This window comes from Falco cherrug, chromosome 10, assembly GCF_023634085.1.
Source record: "Falco cherrug isolate bFalChe1 chromosome 10, bFalChe1.pri, whole genome shotgun sequence".
NCBI classification, from domain to species: domain Eukaryota; kingdom Metazoa; phylum Chordata; class Aves; order Falconiformes; family Falconidae; genus Falco; species Falco cherrug.
The window spans coordinates 8,175,891-8,193,311 of NC_073706.1; the positions used below are offsets into that span (position 1 = coordinate 8,175,891).

Sequence of the window (17,421 nt, forward strand, 5' to 3'; positions counted from 1 at the left end):
TCTGAGCCAAGTTTCAGAAGAACTTTCTGTGAGTTTAACTGTTTCCACTTCTATCAGCAAGAGATGTGCCATTTCCAAGCACTCTGGAGATCCTGTCTTACCTACCTTCACGAGTGGAGAACTCTGAACCTCAGCGCATAGGCTGAGCGGGCTTTCTTTCATCAAACACTTCAGAAGAGCACTTGAAGCAATACCCTGTGGCATCTCGCTGTCATTTCAACCCTATCATTTCTCACTCTTACCTACAAAGATGATGAACTTGTGTTCTGCATTTGGGACTCCTACACTTCCCTCATCACGTCGTACCCAAAGGCCCTTCAGAGCTTTGCTCCAGGGAACAGTTTATTTTCACCTCCTTCGGGATAAAATCTGTCAGCAAATGTTTCCAACTAGCGTTTGCATTCCTGCCGCTATATTTACCAAGATGAGAACAAAAGCCTTCAAAGTCTCCCATTGTGCCTTTATCATTTTGTCATATCCAACAGGCAATGGAAGAATTTAGTAGTGGGAAGGCCTGAGAAAGGGGAAAATTGCACACCAAACTCGTCTTGGCAAACTTGTACAGAATTTGGGCTGTTTGTTTACTAAGTAAAAGCACAGATATAAAAGAAGATTTTATTAAGGCTATTCTGCTGTTCTTTGACTGCAAACTCCATCTATTATATGCCTGTTTCTAAGACATACCAGTTCAGCTACTGTTTGAGACGAACGTCTTCAAATCTTTTCCTTCCTTGCAGGCGAAAAAACAAGCAAACAACAAGCCCTGGATTTTTTTCTAAGAATCTAGATATAAGAGCTGTTTTAATTACATGAATGTTTGTAAGAAATTTAGAATGAAACCCTGATATGCCTGGGGAAGCTCAAGCAGTTATCTGTACCTCTGAAATCCCCGGCATGCCTTGGAATAACGTAGTTACTCACTTTCTTCAACAGACATATCCAAGACATCCCGCAGGACTTGCGTCTGCTCCGACACTTCTTCCAAAATCCTCTCCTGGACAACCTGGGCTACATTTGGTGACCTCAGTTTCTGAAAAGAAATATGCTTATCTTAGTAGCTGAAACAAAGGCAGTATCAAGCTCAAGATGAACGAGGATTTGTTGCTGTGAGAAAGCACAGCAGCTGCTCTCAAAAGGCCTCTTTTCCCATCACCGCGTGGACAGGCCACTTCTGAGTCAAAACTGCCGAGCAGAACAGGATGTGTAAATCGCGTTATGCTGGGACAGCCTGTCCAGCGTTTGGCATTCTTCTCCGCCCCTGTCCGTTGACAGATCAATACTAACAGATCAATTGTCCTGTAGCAGATCAATACTAACAGTTACGCTGTCCTCTGCTGCTCATCCTCACCAAAGGTAATACTTTGAGGACGATAATGTGCTTGAACACTATAACTGAAATTAATTGAGGAAAGTCTCAAGGAGAGAGGACTTTTTTCTTGCCTTACATGCTAGCAGTTTCTTCCTAGTAGTAGCAGTTTTTCATTCATTAAAAAATTAATTACCTGTTATCAATTCACAATTCAACCCAAACCTGTCGTACTGCATTAGCAGCCTGCTTTGGGCACAAAGGTATTACTTAGAGCTTCAGCAAAACCCAGATGCTGAAAAAAAGCAGCTTTGTGTAAGAGTTTTGTATAACATGTTCTGTGCATACACATGTACACACTGCAGGTTTTAGACTCAATTTCTATTCTGAGTCTTTCTGCTTTTGTAAGAGAATCTGCTACATACTCAATTTTGTTCGTAATCAGAATCAACAATTACAGCCAGTGCCCTGGAAACCCACAGGCTATTCCTTACCTGCAGAAGACCTTTGCACAGCTTCAGATGAGTTATCAAAAGTGCATCTAAGTTGTCATCACCAGTAGTTACATCTCTTGTTTCTATTCTCCTGTCACAGCTCAGGGATTGAATTGTGTTGTCATTGTATGTACTGTTGAGATGAGGGGGGGGGGGGGAAGTTAAAAACTTCTCACCACTAAATACAAAGATGTGCAGTCTCAGTAGTAGCCTTCAAGCAAGTTGCAGAAGTACAAACCAGATGACATTTAACAGCATTTTCTATTGCATTTATAACACTCCTTGAAAACATAAGGACTTAATTTCTAAGGCTCATTCCAGAACAGTAATACCAGATCAGTTGATCCCACAAAATGCCATTTTGGAGAATCAATACTAGTAAAAGATACTTCCAGATAATGGGAATTGAGTTGCTGGCTCATTTGCAGCTGGTGAACTGCAAAAGCAGCACATGTAACAGACAAATCCCTTGGTGTTCTGCCAATTCTGTGATACCGGGAGCGTAGTAAGCCTCCCAGGATCAGGCTCATAGCTCTGGAATGTAAGTCTCGGTGCTACGCAACTCGCAAAATGCAACACTGAAATCAAAAGGAAGAACAGGTAGAAAAGCTCAAAGTTACTCGTAGCTTTCTCCCTTGCTAGTGAAGAACTGTTCAGCATCACCCTGATAAGCTTGTTTCCTGCCGCCTGTTTGTAGCAGTCCTGCATGTCAGGCCACCATATCCTGCAGGTATCATTCTGCAACGCTTTCTGTAAGTTCAGTTTAAGTTTCCTGCCATTTCAATCTGGCAGGTACTGTGAATTACAAATCTCACAGCATTCCAAAAAATTGGTTTCTATCCTGGATGTTCATACCACTAGCAACTCTGCACAATTGTTACTTAGTCGAGTACAGTGTATCAGTAAGTGTTGCTGGGATCAGCCCTCCTGACCCCTTTCCCTTGTCCCCTATAACGAAGTGCTGCAGATACATACCTGATACTGCCTGTTCTTACGCTTCCAAATAACGAAAGCTCATCAGCACTACAGTCAGCGTTTAAAAAGTCAAAACTTTCCAGTACTGTCTCCACCATTAGACTTTCCATAGATGAATGTTTGTGGTGAAGTGTCTTTAGCTGTTAACGGAATTGAAGGAAAATACTGTTATTTGCAGTTATCAAGCCATTTTGCATGAGTTCCTCGTTGGTTTTCAAATCACTTTTAATAAGAAAATCAATTTGCTTTTCTGATTTCATTCTTACAGATCAGGAAAGTTAGCTCTTGGTACAGCACTCTGATCCCAAAATAATGTTACTAATTAAATTCAAAATACGCTTCAATATTTTAATCTGCGTGTATTCGTCTTTGGATTGTCATGTCTGTTAAGGCTGGGATGTGAGCTCATTTTCTCTGCATCTTCTGCCATCACTGCAATTTTCACTTAGTCCCTGTTTCAGATCTCAAAGTAGCAATCTTAGGGGTCTGTTCTAGGAACTTTCATACCAATAATAGATTTCATGGGGCCACTAACTTTCTCCCCCTTGGAAAGGCAGCTTTGAGAGCACTTGGTTTATTTTTTCTAATTTCTATTTTTAAAGTGATTGCACTGGAATAGGAAGTCAGTGCAGTTTTGTTAATGTCATTTATTATTCCAGACCTAAGGTGCTGCAGGACTTCATCTAATCTCCCAAGTCTGGAGACTGGGACACACTGGCTCCACATACTACAATGCTACTATACTTGCAGTATAACCCACTGCCTGCAGAAAGCTCTTCTCCAGGACCCTTCCCCTAAAGAAAAAATGTTTTCAGCATCATAGGACTTGTCAGACAGACTGAACTGCCTACAAAAGTTAAGTGATCCCGGGGAAACATTAGGTTTGATGAACTCATGCAGTCATCTCAAGGTGTACTAAATTTGAAAAACAACAACGAAACCAAACATGCAGAGGCTCTGACATACAGTTCAGATTCTGCTTAGCCCAGAGTAGTTTTTGCTTTGAGTGCATGCAGTTTCTTAATTTTTTTTTCCAGATTATTGATCTGCACACAGCATTTGGAGGCTGTCTCCGAGAGATGCTGTGCAACATGGTGCTCCAGTTTAGCTCGCTCTCAAGGCTGCCTTTTCTGAGTAGTGCCTGACCTCTGGTGGCCAAACTTACTTTTTGGGAACGTGCTGCTGATAGCGTGATTAAATCAAATTCACCACATGGTCATGGAACTTCTACAGTTTTAGGAGTAACAGTGGAAGCTACACCATCTACCAAGAGTAAAACACTTCTATACCTTTAACTTATCCCTCAGAGATGAAACCTGGCACTCCAGTTTCTCTAGTTGGGCTTGCTTCACATCATGTAATTTCAACAAATTTAATACTTCTTGGAGAGTCTTATCAATTGACTTTGTATGTCCATCTAGTTTTAGGTCACTTGCAGAATTCAAGCTTTTCTGGCTAATGTCTTCTTGCTCTGCAAGATGGCGATTTCTGGTCTGGTTGAAAGAATCTCTTCTATCTTTGTGACGATTCAGAAAACTAGATGGGTTATTTGGAAAACCATCCACACACGGCGTCTTCTTCAGGATGTCTAGAGTTGTGTGATTTGAAGGAGGATGCTGTCGCTCTTCTGCACAAGCCTCTTGAATAATCACCAACGGTAATGTCCTATGGTCTAGAGCTGGAGTTGTATTTCTGGATTCTGTTCCCTTCTGATCCTCAGAGCTGAACGAGTCTGCCTCACTTGTCTCTGCAGGATTGTGAGGCTTGTTCCTCCCATGTACATCAAAATCACAGGCAGCCAAGTAGCTCAATATGCTGGGAGGCTGAGCTTCATCACTTGCATCCCCTTGGTTCTGCCTTTGTTGCAAAACAGACTGCAGCAAACAGATTCGTAAGTGAGCATACATGCAACTGAAAAGTGCAAGATACCGCCTAAGATACAGAACTACGGTTTCCTGTTCTAGGAAACACACACGCCCAAACTGATCGAAATCACGGGGCTTTTCTGCGCAGGGGAGCCTGGTCAGAATAAACCGGGCAAAAGAAACAATTAAAACAATGTATGAAGAGCTTACTGGATTAACCACGTGGAACAGCAGTAACTGTGCTTTAGAGATTTCAGATGAAAGTTACAAAGTCAGCTAAAAAAAATGTTTCTGGAAAAAGAACCTGGCCAAGCAGCTTGCATGTCACATCATCTCAGGACAGGATATGAAAATAGGGTTACAGGAAATGTTCATTTTGAAGAGTCCAACGTAGCCCATACAAATAATAAACCTTTCTGAAAAAACTGCATATTCTGCTGCCTTGTGAGGCTACACCAAACCTGCCTTAGACTTGATGTTAGGGGAACATATATATGATGTATTTGAGATGTAGGGCAGAATTAACAGGACCATAAAACAACCATTAAAACAAAACCCTCCTGAATGAACGAGAAAGAAGGCAACGTCTTCTGTTCCCCTGGGCTACACTTGGCAAAAAGCGGGCTTGAGGGAGAGGAAGGCTTGTTTCACACAGCACCTCTAAGATGTCGTTCTGCTCCACGGCTACTGAGGCAGACTGGATCCTAGTTTGATTCCCACTAGAGAATCACAGAGCAGATGCCCACCCCCCTACCATTCTGGCTGCCAAGAGGAATATTTGGCAGGTTTGGTTTTTTTCTTTTACAAAATCTAAAATAGAACTCAAAAGAACAGGGGTTAAAAAAATTTGTATTACAAAGCCCCCAGATGCAAAGGCCCTGGAGTGCTACATTTCCACATTTCTGAGTGTGTTCTATCAAGAGCCTAATCTATTCCAAAAATCAAGTCCGAGGCTGGTGTTTTGCATTTTGCTTTCCTCTGCATACTCACCAGGTAGTACTTCTCTCTGAAGCTGGGAGTATTTGGTGGGGTCCAGCTGTACAATGAGCTCTTCCTGCTACCCACAGAAAACTTGGCAGTGGATCCAGGTGACAAAAACAGGTTCTCTGTGTCAAAGGGGCTGTAGCAGAAAACATAAATGCCTAAGTGTCAGTAAGACCAGAAAGCACAGAAACATTTAGCAGCAGGAACAGCTGTTAGGACTTGAACTGTAATGTTTAGTAAACAACACAGGGAATAAAAGGAAGGAGTGATTGCCTCTCTGACCTGCATCTTTGACTGCAGCAGCAAAGAAAGAGGTAGGTGAAATGGTTCTGTATTTTACACAGAATTCTCAGCGCCCTTTAGACAGAGATCCATGCCACAGTCTTTGGAAGTAGAGTGCAACAGGCCAAGAGCCTGCAGTGCTCTCCATCCTTCCACAGTGTCCTACACTGACATCAGTGCTGGCAAGCTCAGCACAGGCTGCTTGCTGACAGCCACCAGCCTGACAGTGAGACGTACACCTCACCAGATAGGAAGGAAATGTAACCCATGCAATAAAGGAAAACTATCATTAGTCCGTCTCCTGCAGAGCACACACTACATGGGAAAGCCACTAAAAAAACTTCATTATCCTTCAAACATTAATAAACAACCCCTTTGGCTGGCACAGGAAGCTTATGCAGTGGTATATGGCAAGTTATGTGTTTCATACAGTCACGGATGAATCTAGTTCTAGCCCCAGAGGATACTAGCTATGGTCTACAAGAGTTTGACAAGTCCTGCTGTAAAGGCTTCCCGATTACCTACTACATCACAGCCATTAATTTCCCAACTTCTTTGCAAAGCAGCCTAAGCAAACTTGGATGAACTGTCTCCTCTCCCAAAACACAACTCAGCTAACCAGGACAGGGAAGACATATGTAAAGTTAAACACAGAAAGTTCATTTTTCCTACGTGCTACTTTAGTTCCCTACTTGTACGCCTTGTAGCACTGAAAGAAAATGTGTTTTATCCACTTGAGTACTGGCATTTTGAAAAAAAGTGAATTGTTTATAACAAATCTGTAATCTCATAGATGTGAACACAGTGACCAAACAGTAGCATTTAGCTGTACAACATAGAACCACTAGAAGTCTGAAAAGATCCAAATGAAAACAAGGACTAATCAATTACAGGGAAATTAACTTCTCTGTAGCAGAAGCTGAAAAGCAGAGTTCCAGTTCTCTCCAGCTTCTCATGTTGCACAGGGACAATTCTCAACAGTATCCTGCAGCGCAACACACCGCTGTTTTCCTCAGTGTGGAGGTAATGCTCTGCGAGCTCGCCTAATACAGGTTAATTGGCTAAATTTACCAGTGTCACCCAGCTGGGGTTCATCAAACAGGCCAGTTCCATGAAGTCACATTAACAACCATCTGCACTGTCTCACTATGCAGAAAATAAATCGGGTTTCTGACAGTAAGAGCCTTTTAGCCAGAGCCTGCTATGTTTACTGGTGGAAGCAAATTACTCCCCATCCATGGCATTTCTTAAGAAAAGTCACAGGGATCCATTCCTCAGATTTTTCATGTTGAGCTTTTAATATAGCAATGAAGTAATGCAAAATGACGCTTTGGAGGAAGTGGACGGGAATAACAAGTTAAATCTGTTTTGCCCCTTTGACAATTACTAAAACCCTCTAGCAAAACGCAGCTCTTCAGCTGCCCTCCAAACAAGTACATGCTCCCTGTTACTGCAAGATAACAAGCTGAGAGACCAAAGCCAAGGGTGAAGGAAAGAACAAAGTCTGCTCTAAAGCATCTATTATCTCTTGGCTGTAAGCTCTCTGGGCATGATCCATCCTCTTGTTCCACATTCATACAGCAAACAAAACACCACACTGGGACAGATCTACGAATTCATCTCTCTCAGCGTCCTGACATTAACAGAAGGCAGCAGGGGATATTCAGGGGAAAAGCAAAGGAAATAAGTCAAATATAGTAGGCTTTCCCCAGACACATACTCAAATTTGAGGCAATCCACAGCTTAGATCTGATGCACCAGACTTTGCAAGCAGACTATTACCTTTAATTGCCACACGCTTTTTCTTAGCTTGTCTAGTCACTTCCTGAAATCATTGATACAAAATCTCTGTGTAGGTCAAAAGTATTCAGAACTTTCATTATTTAACTTTAAATTGTGGAACAAGTACTCTGAGAGGGCGGGAGGTGGGGCAGGTGTCTCTGTGGCTGTACTGAGAGAAATGGTAGCTGATCATTTCTTTCTACATCCTCCACAGCAAACATCTATATGCCTGCACAGTATTATCCAGCAACACCTTTTCAAGGCTGAAAAAATCTATTAAAGAAAGCAGCCCCACATGTCTGATCATCATTGTTGTCCCATTCTGCTTCTATATTGCCAAACATGTTGGCCTTTGGTTATGATTAATTACAATGCTGGCACTAAATTCATGACAATGCTATCATTGTTAAGGCCAACGTAAATGCAGCACATAACGCTCCTTCAGCTTGCCTTAGCACCATTGCAGGACTTCAGTGTCCAGCTCCAAAATACACGTGCCCAGCCTGACCTTGAAGGGGTTTACAATTCATCGGCGCTCATGTTTCCTAGACTGAACCTCCCACAAACACCAGCAGCTTTGCATCCGCACACATTCAGAGGTACCTCAGCCTTGCCAGCACTGAGCATGGATTTCCACTGAGATATTATTTTGCCATAACCACCAAACCTGTGATGGGATGAAATGCTTCAGATTTCTACCATTTCCCTCAACCTGTTGCATTTGTCTGTTGGGTGTGTAAGGAGGACACTTCCTTGTTTACGCTTTCAGAGGAACAGAAGGAATCAGACAGAACACGTAAGAGCTGAACTCAGTTCAGTCTTCAGCCCCAGAGACTCTGCCTTCCTTTCTCCCACTGCCAAGACTGTGCCCTAATCCCTCCCCTTCTGTCCAGTTGCTCCATGTATTAAACAGCACTGGGCCAGAAGGGCTCTTGGTGGATAGACCTGTCCGAACCCCACTACCAAGCCTGTGAATCCAGGCTTGCATTAATCCAGAAAAAGCTCTGGTCAATGGGATTGGACTTGCTGTTAATCAGGAGATTTCTTTTATGCATTTTGAATATAGGTGAAAATGCCCACGCAACAGTGTGATTGTTGTTGGGTCTCTCCTACCCATTAAAGCATAATAAGCACCGGTTTCAAGGTTAGTACAGCCTATCACAAGACTAAGCTATGAAACATCACTTCCATCAAAAGCACAGACATGCACTGATGGACTACATGAGTAACTACCGATTCACATAAGTTTTCATCTATAAGAGCAAGACCAGCAGTAGGTACGTATCCAAAAATACAGACTTCCCTGGTTTTATTCTCCTTTACTTTTTTTTTTTTTTTTTTTTTTTTTTTTAAAAATCCTACTCCGGGAATGCTTTGAAAGCCAGGCCAGCACACGCTCAAAGTGGCAGAAATCAGGAGAGTGGTTCTGGCTGGCTGGTACCCTTAGATCCCAGTACGGGGTGCTAACTGAAGTTCTGAAAAGAGAATACAGGCTTTCTCTTTGTCCCTCATGTAAGAGACAGAATTCAGACTGCTGTTTAAGTTGGCAAAAAAACCAAAGCCTTTTGCCAAACTGGCCAACAAAGCCATTCTGCAACAGACCCAAGCTCATTCACACTCTTCATGGCATAATCTATAAAGGAGTCGAAGGAACTTTTGTTAGGAGTCCAGAAGACTAGTGGCCTATTTAAAGAAAATATACATTTAGAAATGGAAGAGGGATCTACATTTGGATTTCTCACAAAGCAGGTCTAGATTGAAAGCCTGCTTCTCAGGGAAGTTTGGGCAAATCAGCTGGATTTGTTTAGTTATTCTTAAAGAAAAAAACCAACTGTTATTTTGAGTACTCTATCTTTGAAAATAGAAACTCCCTGAGTTATCACCACAAAACTTCTCTTTTGTGTAAACAACTTCACCAAAACAGGCTGTCAAAGAGGAGGAGCCTGCCAGTTCTGCACAGAAGTGCTCTGGAGAATCCACTTGGTAGGATACCAATGCATTTCACAGACCTTAAACACAGCAGAGACATGCAGCCGGAGTTCTCTCATATACTGAAAAATTCCAAGTGAGGATTAACTCCCAAAGAAAATGCGTCACCGCTAACCCTGCCTCAGCTGTTGCCAGCTCTAAAAGCTGGATGATGATTGTCTCAAATGCCATAGAAATGCTCATCTTGCCAATCAAAAGCTACACCCTGAGCTGCAAGCTACTGCAACAATAAAATGTCAACATAAGTTGTATTCTTCTAGAAAGTTTATTCACAAATATCATCTGCTTTGGAGATTTAGGCTGTTATCTGAGAAACTATGCAATATCCCAGAATAAGAAGGGGTTTTCCTTGTACGGTCCTTTTATAGGAACAACTTGTGTGCATAATTATTCACACAAGTTACTGACAGCCAGGAAAGGCAAGCAAGTAGATCCAACAAAAGTAAATGAAGTGAATCTGTTAGATGCCATTTGTGTGGGTTAACAAGAGAGTAGAAACGATTTCTTCCAGACTCCACCATGAATGTGCCATCTCTCAGTACAGCACTTCCCATATTAGGGCAAGACCAGATTTTATAACCAGTTCAATAAAAAAAAGTATGTCTCCCTCACTGCACAAGTGAAGCTTCTAAGATGTTAGACTTGAAGTCAGGCAAAAAGGGACCTCCCTTATAAGAAAAGCATCTTTGCAAGCTCCAAAACTTCATATAGAGCTTTTGATCATTTTATATCCAGATTAAACCTGATTCAAGTTTTGGTGGTGCTTGTTGCAGGGTGAGAGATGACAAATGAAGGCATCACACATTGCAGGGATGTACAAGAGCCCATATATCCTCCCGTGCCCCGCTTTGCTCCTTCCTTCCCCAATATTAAGGCATACGAATGTCAAAATGATATTTTAATTGGCTTTCATTTAAAAAGGCTGTCATTTTAAAAAGCTACTTTTACTTTTTTTTTTTAAATATAATGCAACTTGCACCATCCCCATTCCACGCAGTTTTCAATAACTCTGCCATGAATGTCTCCGCTTTCAAATTCAAATGGGAATACATACGTAACTTGGCACAAGCAAGGGGAAGTTTCATAGGGCATATAATGCAAGATCACAGCAGGCTTCTGGAATGAGGCTTTGTTGCCCAACTAATTAGTGGCTCAGCTTCTCAAATAAGAAACAGAGGCCTCAAAAGTCTCAGAGCAGCTGCAGCGCCTCACCAAAACAAAACATATACTGATGCCCATTGTTAGATCTCAGGAGGAAAAAAAAGTGTGATAAACAACAGGTGTGGGCAAAACTGCTGTGTGAGTTTATTTCTCATTGACTTACAGCAATGTGTGTGTTTGAAAATAATTTTCAGATGCTGTTGCCAAGAGTCATTTTCCAGCCCAACTGCACATACAAGTCAACAGCAAGTTTCAAGAACCACAACACACACAACAGACGTTGATCAATAAAGCTTTTCTTTCCCGAACCCCAGAAATGCAACCTGAAAGCTGTTTATCAACACCTGAACAGGAATTGCAACAGAAAACCTTTGTGGCATTTCTCCTGTTGTGGCTTAAAAGGCTGTGATAAGGTTTAAGTCAAATGATGCTCCCAAAGGTAATTAAAAAGTAGAAACAGGGTATTAAGACCTGGGGGAAAAAAAAAAAATCAAGTCCAATTGTAAAATAGATTTGGTTATTTCACCCTAAGGACAGGGAAAATTTTCTCTTACTGGAAGATCTGTTTGACTTTTGGGCACATTGGTAGACCACACATTTACCACATACTCTGAGACAAAAAAGCTTGTAATTTTTAAGAAAACAAGAAACCAGCATGGCCTGAGAAAAGTTGTACAAGGCTGACTTATAAGCAAGTCTGGCCTCCAAGGCATAGCTCCCTGCCCTTCCTAATCTAAACACCGCTCAGTTTCTGCTTTTCCTGGAGAGAGCCTAGGTCCACAAGTCATCACACAGTAGAAAGGCCGAAAGAAGGTCCTTATCACGCAGGTGTGTTCAAATGCCTGTTTGCCATGTTGGGCTGGGAAGAACCAAGGACTGCAGTAAGCCATACACAGAAGTACAAGTGAGGAGTGCCTATTGTTTAGTTGGGTGTGTTTCACTAAGATGGTGAGAATTAACCCCTGGACAATAGTAAATGGAAACAGGTTTAAAAGTTTTGATTAGCAGCAGACAAGACTCTCAGTATGGATCAACAGTCCCATAAAGCAGAAATAACAGTACTACCTCAAAAACCTATGCTGGTCCGTCTAGAGTGAGGAAGTTCCAGTGCAGCATCCACAAAAGTGAGAATTTGCTTTTAATAACATCAGTAATTCACGATCAAAATCACGTTACAGATTTAAATTACAAAACAATTTAACAAATCACAGGCACCATGAAAATACTCAGCTATTTTAAAAGTGCATCTGTGGCCAAGCTCCCCTGCAGTGCATGAACAGGCCTTATGTAGAAATCACAGTGCAAACATGAAGGTCCTAAGTCTTTGGGAAAGCTTTTTTTAACAGACTGGGGCCTGTTAAAAGTGATTGTCCTAGAATTCCACTACTTTTTTTTTTTTTTTCCTTCATTGTGCCTAGAAGCTGCTATTTTCCCTTTCATTTAATCATCTTTAATATTATTGTCCATGCTTTATAGATGTACATACATTGCTTGGAGCCAGACTTGAACGCTCATTCTGAGGGGCAGTAAGCTAAGTAAAAGCCTACTGGCCAGTTTACGTGGCTAGCCACGGCTCTGGTAACATAAACACAAAGAACAAAAAAGGGTCTTAGAAATAGCTTCTGTCCCTTTTCCCTCCCCTTCCTGAGGCCTGGTCCCAGAGTCAGAGATCAGGCACAGTAGCTGGGGTTGCTGTGAGCAAGCACGAGGCTGCTATCTATCCTGCACCTGCTCTGCAAAAAGAAGAAGGACTATGATGTTGAATGCTACTAACGCACTTAGGAGCCTTTTAATTTATTTCAGATGTTTAGCTCCAGCTTTTTTCCTTTGAAGCTGTACTTACTTCCAGAGGACCTCCAACTGTAACTTGATCGTGCCCAGTTCAGTTATATCCACAATGATTGCCTGAGGCTTGGTTGTAAAGAAGTTTATGCTGTCACATGTCACGACACCAACCAGAATAGTAGCCAGTCCTCGCAGCTCTGTCACCTAAAAGGACAAACACATCCATTTTTCATCTTACCAGACAATCCTAAGTCACATGTATGGGAAAAAAAGAACACCCCAGGCTCAAATCTGCTCTGAGGCCCACAAACTTAATCTTGATACTCAGTTCTGGGCTCCGAAACTGTTGTGAGACGGTAACCCCACAAGGAATACGCCAGATGGCTAGCAAAGAGGAAAGGAGTTCCATGAGTTGGGGAGAGACAGAGCTCTACAGCACTTCTGACAACAGCATTTGGTAGACTACGATTTTAAGAGAAATTAGTCTGAAATTTGGGAAGCCTAGCTCTGTTACACATACAAACAGTTGTCATTTATAGTACAGAGTCTACCTTCTGTACATATTAGAAAAACTTTCATAAAAATATATATATTACAGACAAGTATATTAGCCTACCTACACCAGGCTATTTCAGCTCTCAATTGCCTAAAGGATCTGGACGCACACCTGGCTGCATCCACTGTGACCTAACCGTCCTGAACTCAGCTGCGGACCAAAACTGGAACTTGTGTCAGTTCTTCCTTCTAGCTCTGCAGGTGGCTCTGAGTTTGTTATCAATACAGGGACAGGCCTGTGTTTTTTCCCAGGCTGGCACTTTGCTTCTTCAGCTACTTTAAAAATCAAACCTAAATCAAATGCTCGCTATTAAAACATACTTCCAATTGAAGGTCAGATTGTTCTAGAAGCACATAAAGCATCAGACTCAGCACAGAATTTTAGCACAAGTGCCTAAAGTCCACTTCAGGAATTAGTTATATGCCTACATCTCCTTTAAAAGCCAGCAAAAGTTATGTTGCTAGGCTCCTCTTGGAACACTCTTTGGCACTCCTCAATTTTTTTTAAATTTTTAAAAAAAAACTGCTATGTATTTGTACTGGGCAGATTATTACGTACCAAGTGGAAAGAGCAGGAGGGTGTGGAGAACATTAGTCAGTGAACTTTCATAAGCTGACAAAAAGAGTAAAACTATCATTGTCATACAAAGTAATACAAATCTTTACAACTATTATGGGAAAACAGGGATCTGAGTTAGCCTCTCACCTGATCTTCATTGTGCAGTGGCAGCAAAAAATGCATTGTAAGCACATTTCCAAAGGCTATGCTGGCAAGATGCCAAAAAGACTCTCCTATGTAACCCAGTTCTTGCTGCCAGATAGGAGGAAACATTGCAATAGCTGCCTAACACAGCTGCCAAAACTTGAAACCCTGCACTGGCACAGTTTCCTAGTAGAATAGGATCCAGCACAGCCTTCGATCTCAGCTCCTTTTAGGCTGACAGGAGTCATGCTGCAGAGTCCAGCCCAGAAGAGATGTCAGACTACAGTGGAAATGCTGTTTAAGGATTAACTCCACCTGCTAAGGAAGTGCCAGAACCAATGCCAGGGGCAGCTGCACAAGGTCTGCAAAAACTATAAGCTTCCCCTAAGGGGTACCCATAACTTGTCATCTACGCATCACAGGCCACTAGCACCAGTCCCTTACTCTTAAGGATACGACCTCTTCTGAGGCCCTTTAGAGATCTGAAACTTCTTTAAATAAGGGTATAAAGTACAGACAGTTTGTACCAGCATGTAAATGCCATTGTTCTTTGCCAATATGGACCATCTCTGGAGTAAAACATGGCAAAAGAATCTGCAGTGCACCCAGATAAAGGGATGTTCGAACTACAGATTCAAAACTTACACATGTGCAGCAGTTACATGTTTTCCAAATATGTATTTCTCTTTTTCAATAGAGAACAGAACTCCAGGCACTTAAAATTCCACAGGGGTGATACAAATAATATCTACACACACATCTTTTTGTCTCCACATTTAGACTTTACCCTTGAAAATCCCAGACATTGATCTAGGACTTTGTTTCTTAAAACCCAAAACAAAATACAAAGCCAAAAACCCAAGAGACTAACAAAACAACAACAAAAAAAACACAAAAAAACCCCACAACAACCACACATACCACACTTCAGAACGTGAGAAAGCAGATGCACTAATACAGTTACCAGTGCCAAGAGCAGAGGAAAACACAGAAGTAGATGTCCATTCAGTAGGCAGAACCAATTAACTGCCATTTTTACATGGCTAGGAAAAGAAAACTACTTAAGAAGTTTGAGAAGCCCTTGATAACCTAACAGGTAAGTCGTATGGCAGAAGACCTGTTATCCCACTAATTCCAATCCAACCATTATACACCACACCTTGATTTCAAACTTCTCATGGAGATTGGGTATGAAAATCTTTTCTTCCTCATCCCATGTTTGGCTGTCATCAGTCTCAATCTTGCCTTTCAACCTCCATTTTTGGCGTCCCAGTCGCACAAACACCTAGGAACCACAAAGAAAAAAGCATGTTCGGTTAACATATCCCAGAATGTTCACTTCAGTCCATGGGTCTCACGCTGTTCCAGTACCACAGAAGCAAAGCCATTCCTTTGAGCACTATACATTTAGGAACTTGGATAAAGAAGATCAGAGACAGGAATTCAGGTTCTGGGTTTTAACTCCTTAACTTGGTGCCAAATGACACATCCCACCCATTCTACAAGAACTGCAAAACAACGTTGCAATAGCAAGTGTAGCGGTACTGAAACACAAGGCACCCTGGAATTCATCCGGAACTGTTAGAAGTAGGAGACTAACCCAGTAAGATACTAAGACACGCACAAATCATGCCAAGGGCAGTCTTCCAAGAAACAGGCAGCAACTGTTACTTGATTCCAAGGCAACTTTGAAGACAAAGCCCTGACAGGTTGGTTTTGATAGACAATCACTGCTATCTTTTAAACCCTTTCATAACACTTGAATCACACCTTTCCCTCTCCCAGTCTCAGAGGCCAACATAATAGCAAGTGTGCCAAAGCACTGGTCTCATCAGGACAGTGCACACTTATCACAGTTTCCTGCTCGCCTTCTACATGTTGCACCCTTGCTCTCCTGTTCCACTACTGCAAATGCACAACAGTAAAATAAAAGACAAAATTAATTGCTGTATACTGCACCTCATACTGGTCCCCTGGGCAAAGACGTGCAAAGCCCACCAACCCTGAAAAGAGAAAGAAAAATCTTAATGCTTGTAGATTCTTACGATGTCCCCCAAAGCTTCAACTTGCAATAAATAGCGACTATCACTAACACCTCCCTGTGCTCAACTCTGTGCAGAAGCTATACGACCGGCCTCGAACACTCTTAGAAGGCCAAACTTTAATTAAGCTGAGGAAAGAAAGCTTGTCAGCTTCTATATTCAGATATAAATTACCATTGCAGATCTGTTTTATAGCACTGAAGCAAACAGAAGTTTGCCAAAATTCAGGTCAGGGTCTCATCCAGAAAGCCAGTGGAAGCAACTGACATTGAATAAATGGACTCTCAGCAGATCAGATTGCTACGTAGGAAACACAAAATCAATTGATGGGTCTTGAAGAAAACTAGAAAGGAACATACCTTTCATCTTCAAGTGAAACTCTCCCAAATGGACCTCCAACGCCCCTTCTATAAAGCACATGTCCTAGAAGAAAGACTGAACAGTGACTATGACCGAAAAGCAGTGCAGAGTAGCTACCTTCCCATACACACCATTTTAAAGGACTTTGGCTCTTTAAAAAAAAAACAAACAAAAAAACCAAAGAAAACCAATAAAAGCCCACATATACACACAGACACTTTCACTAGTGGAGGTTGATACAGGGTCCATTCATGCTACTCTTGAGAAAGAAAATCAGGGTGCTGCTTCACAGAAGAGTGGAACTACTTGAGCAGTTCATTGTCAGTTACCTTCCACTACTTGTTTTGTAAAGGTAACATAAAATTCATTATTTAGTTCTCATCCCATTACTTCCAGTGGAAGTCATAATGGACCCTAGTATTAAAGCAGAAATTCAAAAGATTTTTCACTTGCCTTCATGAATGCATGAAGCCAAGCTGAGCAAGAGCAAAAAAGCGCACAGAATTCAGGAGCTTTGCCTGTAAGGTATTTGTCTCGCAAGCTCCAGTTCACATTATGTACTTATATTTCATTCACATGTTCAATTTTTAACCCGCACCATTAGAAAACGCCATCAGCAAGTCCTAGTACATTTTTTGCTAATGAACAGTCAGGTCTTCATTACATGTGTGTAGTATTTCCTACCTCTGTGCATTCTTGGAAGTTCTTGTAAAGCTCCACTAGGCTCTCTCTGGAGGCCTTGGTGGAAGGAGACAAGGAAAAGGCATGTTTCATATTAGCGGCCCCATCTCGTAGTCTGCACTGGATACAGTAAGCTTCATAGAGTTCTTCTACCTTTATGATTTGGGAAGTGGGGGAAGAATGAACAAAAGTTACACATTACTGGCCCAGTTTTAGAAAAGAACATCAGTAGTCTTTCCTGGTGGCAAAATCAAAAAAAAAATAAAATCAAAAAACACACAAACCACATAAAACCAAATCCCACTATCATAGGACTGCAGAATGCTGCAACTCCTGCATTTTACAGACTGACTGGAGTGCAACAGTTTGTAGACATACCTGCAAAAAAGCATGGATATTGAAAAACAGTTACCTCTGCTATTATCAGACTGGGAGACAAGGAGCAGAGTAACACTTT

At 41.7% G+C, this 17,421-nt stretch overlaps 1 protein-coding gene across 6 annotated transcripts in view; it reads right to left on the minus strand.

Annotated features, from left to right (window-relative positions):
• The window catches only part of RIPOR3 (RIPOR family member 3), a 58,122-nt gene that overhangs the window by 9,601 nt on the left and 31,100 nt on the right, over window positions 1-17,421 (minus strand). For all 6 annotated transcript variants that reach the window (XR_008734320.1, XM_027813505.2, XM_055723106.1 and 3 more), the window contains 10 exons: window positions 16,968-17,117; window positions 16,283-16,346; window positions 15,841-15,884; window positions 15,041-15,166; window positions 12,682-12,827; window positions 5,631-5,760; window positions 4,065-4,649; window positions 2,776-2,915; window positions 1,801-1,933; window positions 922-1,030 (listed from right to left, as the gene is read on the minus strand). Coding sequence is in view for 5 of the 6 variants with exons in the window: in XM_027813505.2 (XP_027669306.1) it covers window positions 922-1,030; window positions 1,801-1,933; window positions 2,776-2,915; window positions 4,065-4,649; window positions 5,631-5,760; window positions 12,682-12,827; window positions 15,041-15,166; window positions 15,841-15,884; window positions 16,283-16,346; window positions 16,968-17,117 (1,627 nt within the window). In the remaining variant the exon portion in view is untranslated. The remainder of the gene's footprint in view (window positions 1-921; window positions 1,031-1,800; window positions 1,934-2,775; window positions 2,916-4,064; window positions 4,650-5,630; window positions 5,761-12,681; window positions 12,828-15,040; window positions 15,167-15,840; window positions 15,885-16,282; window positions 16,347-16,967; window positions 17,118-17,421) is intronic.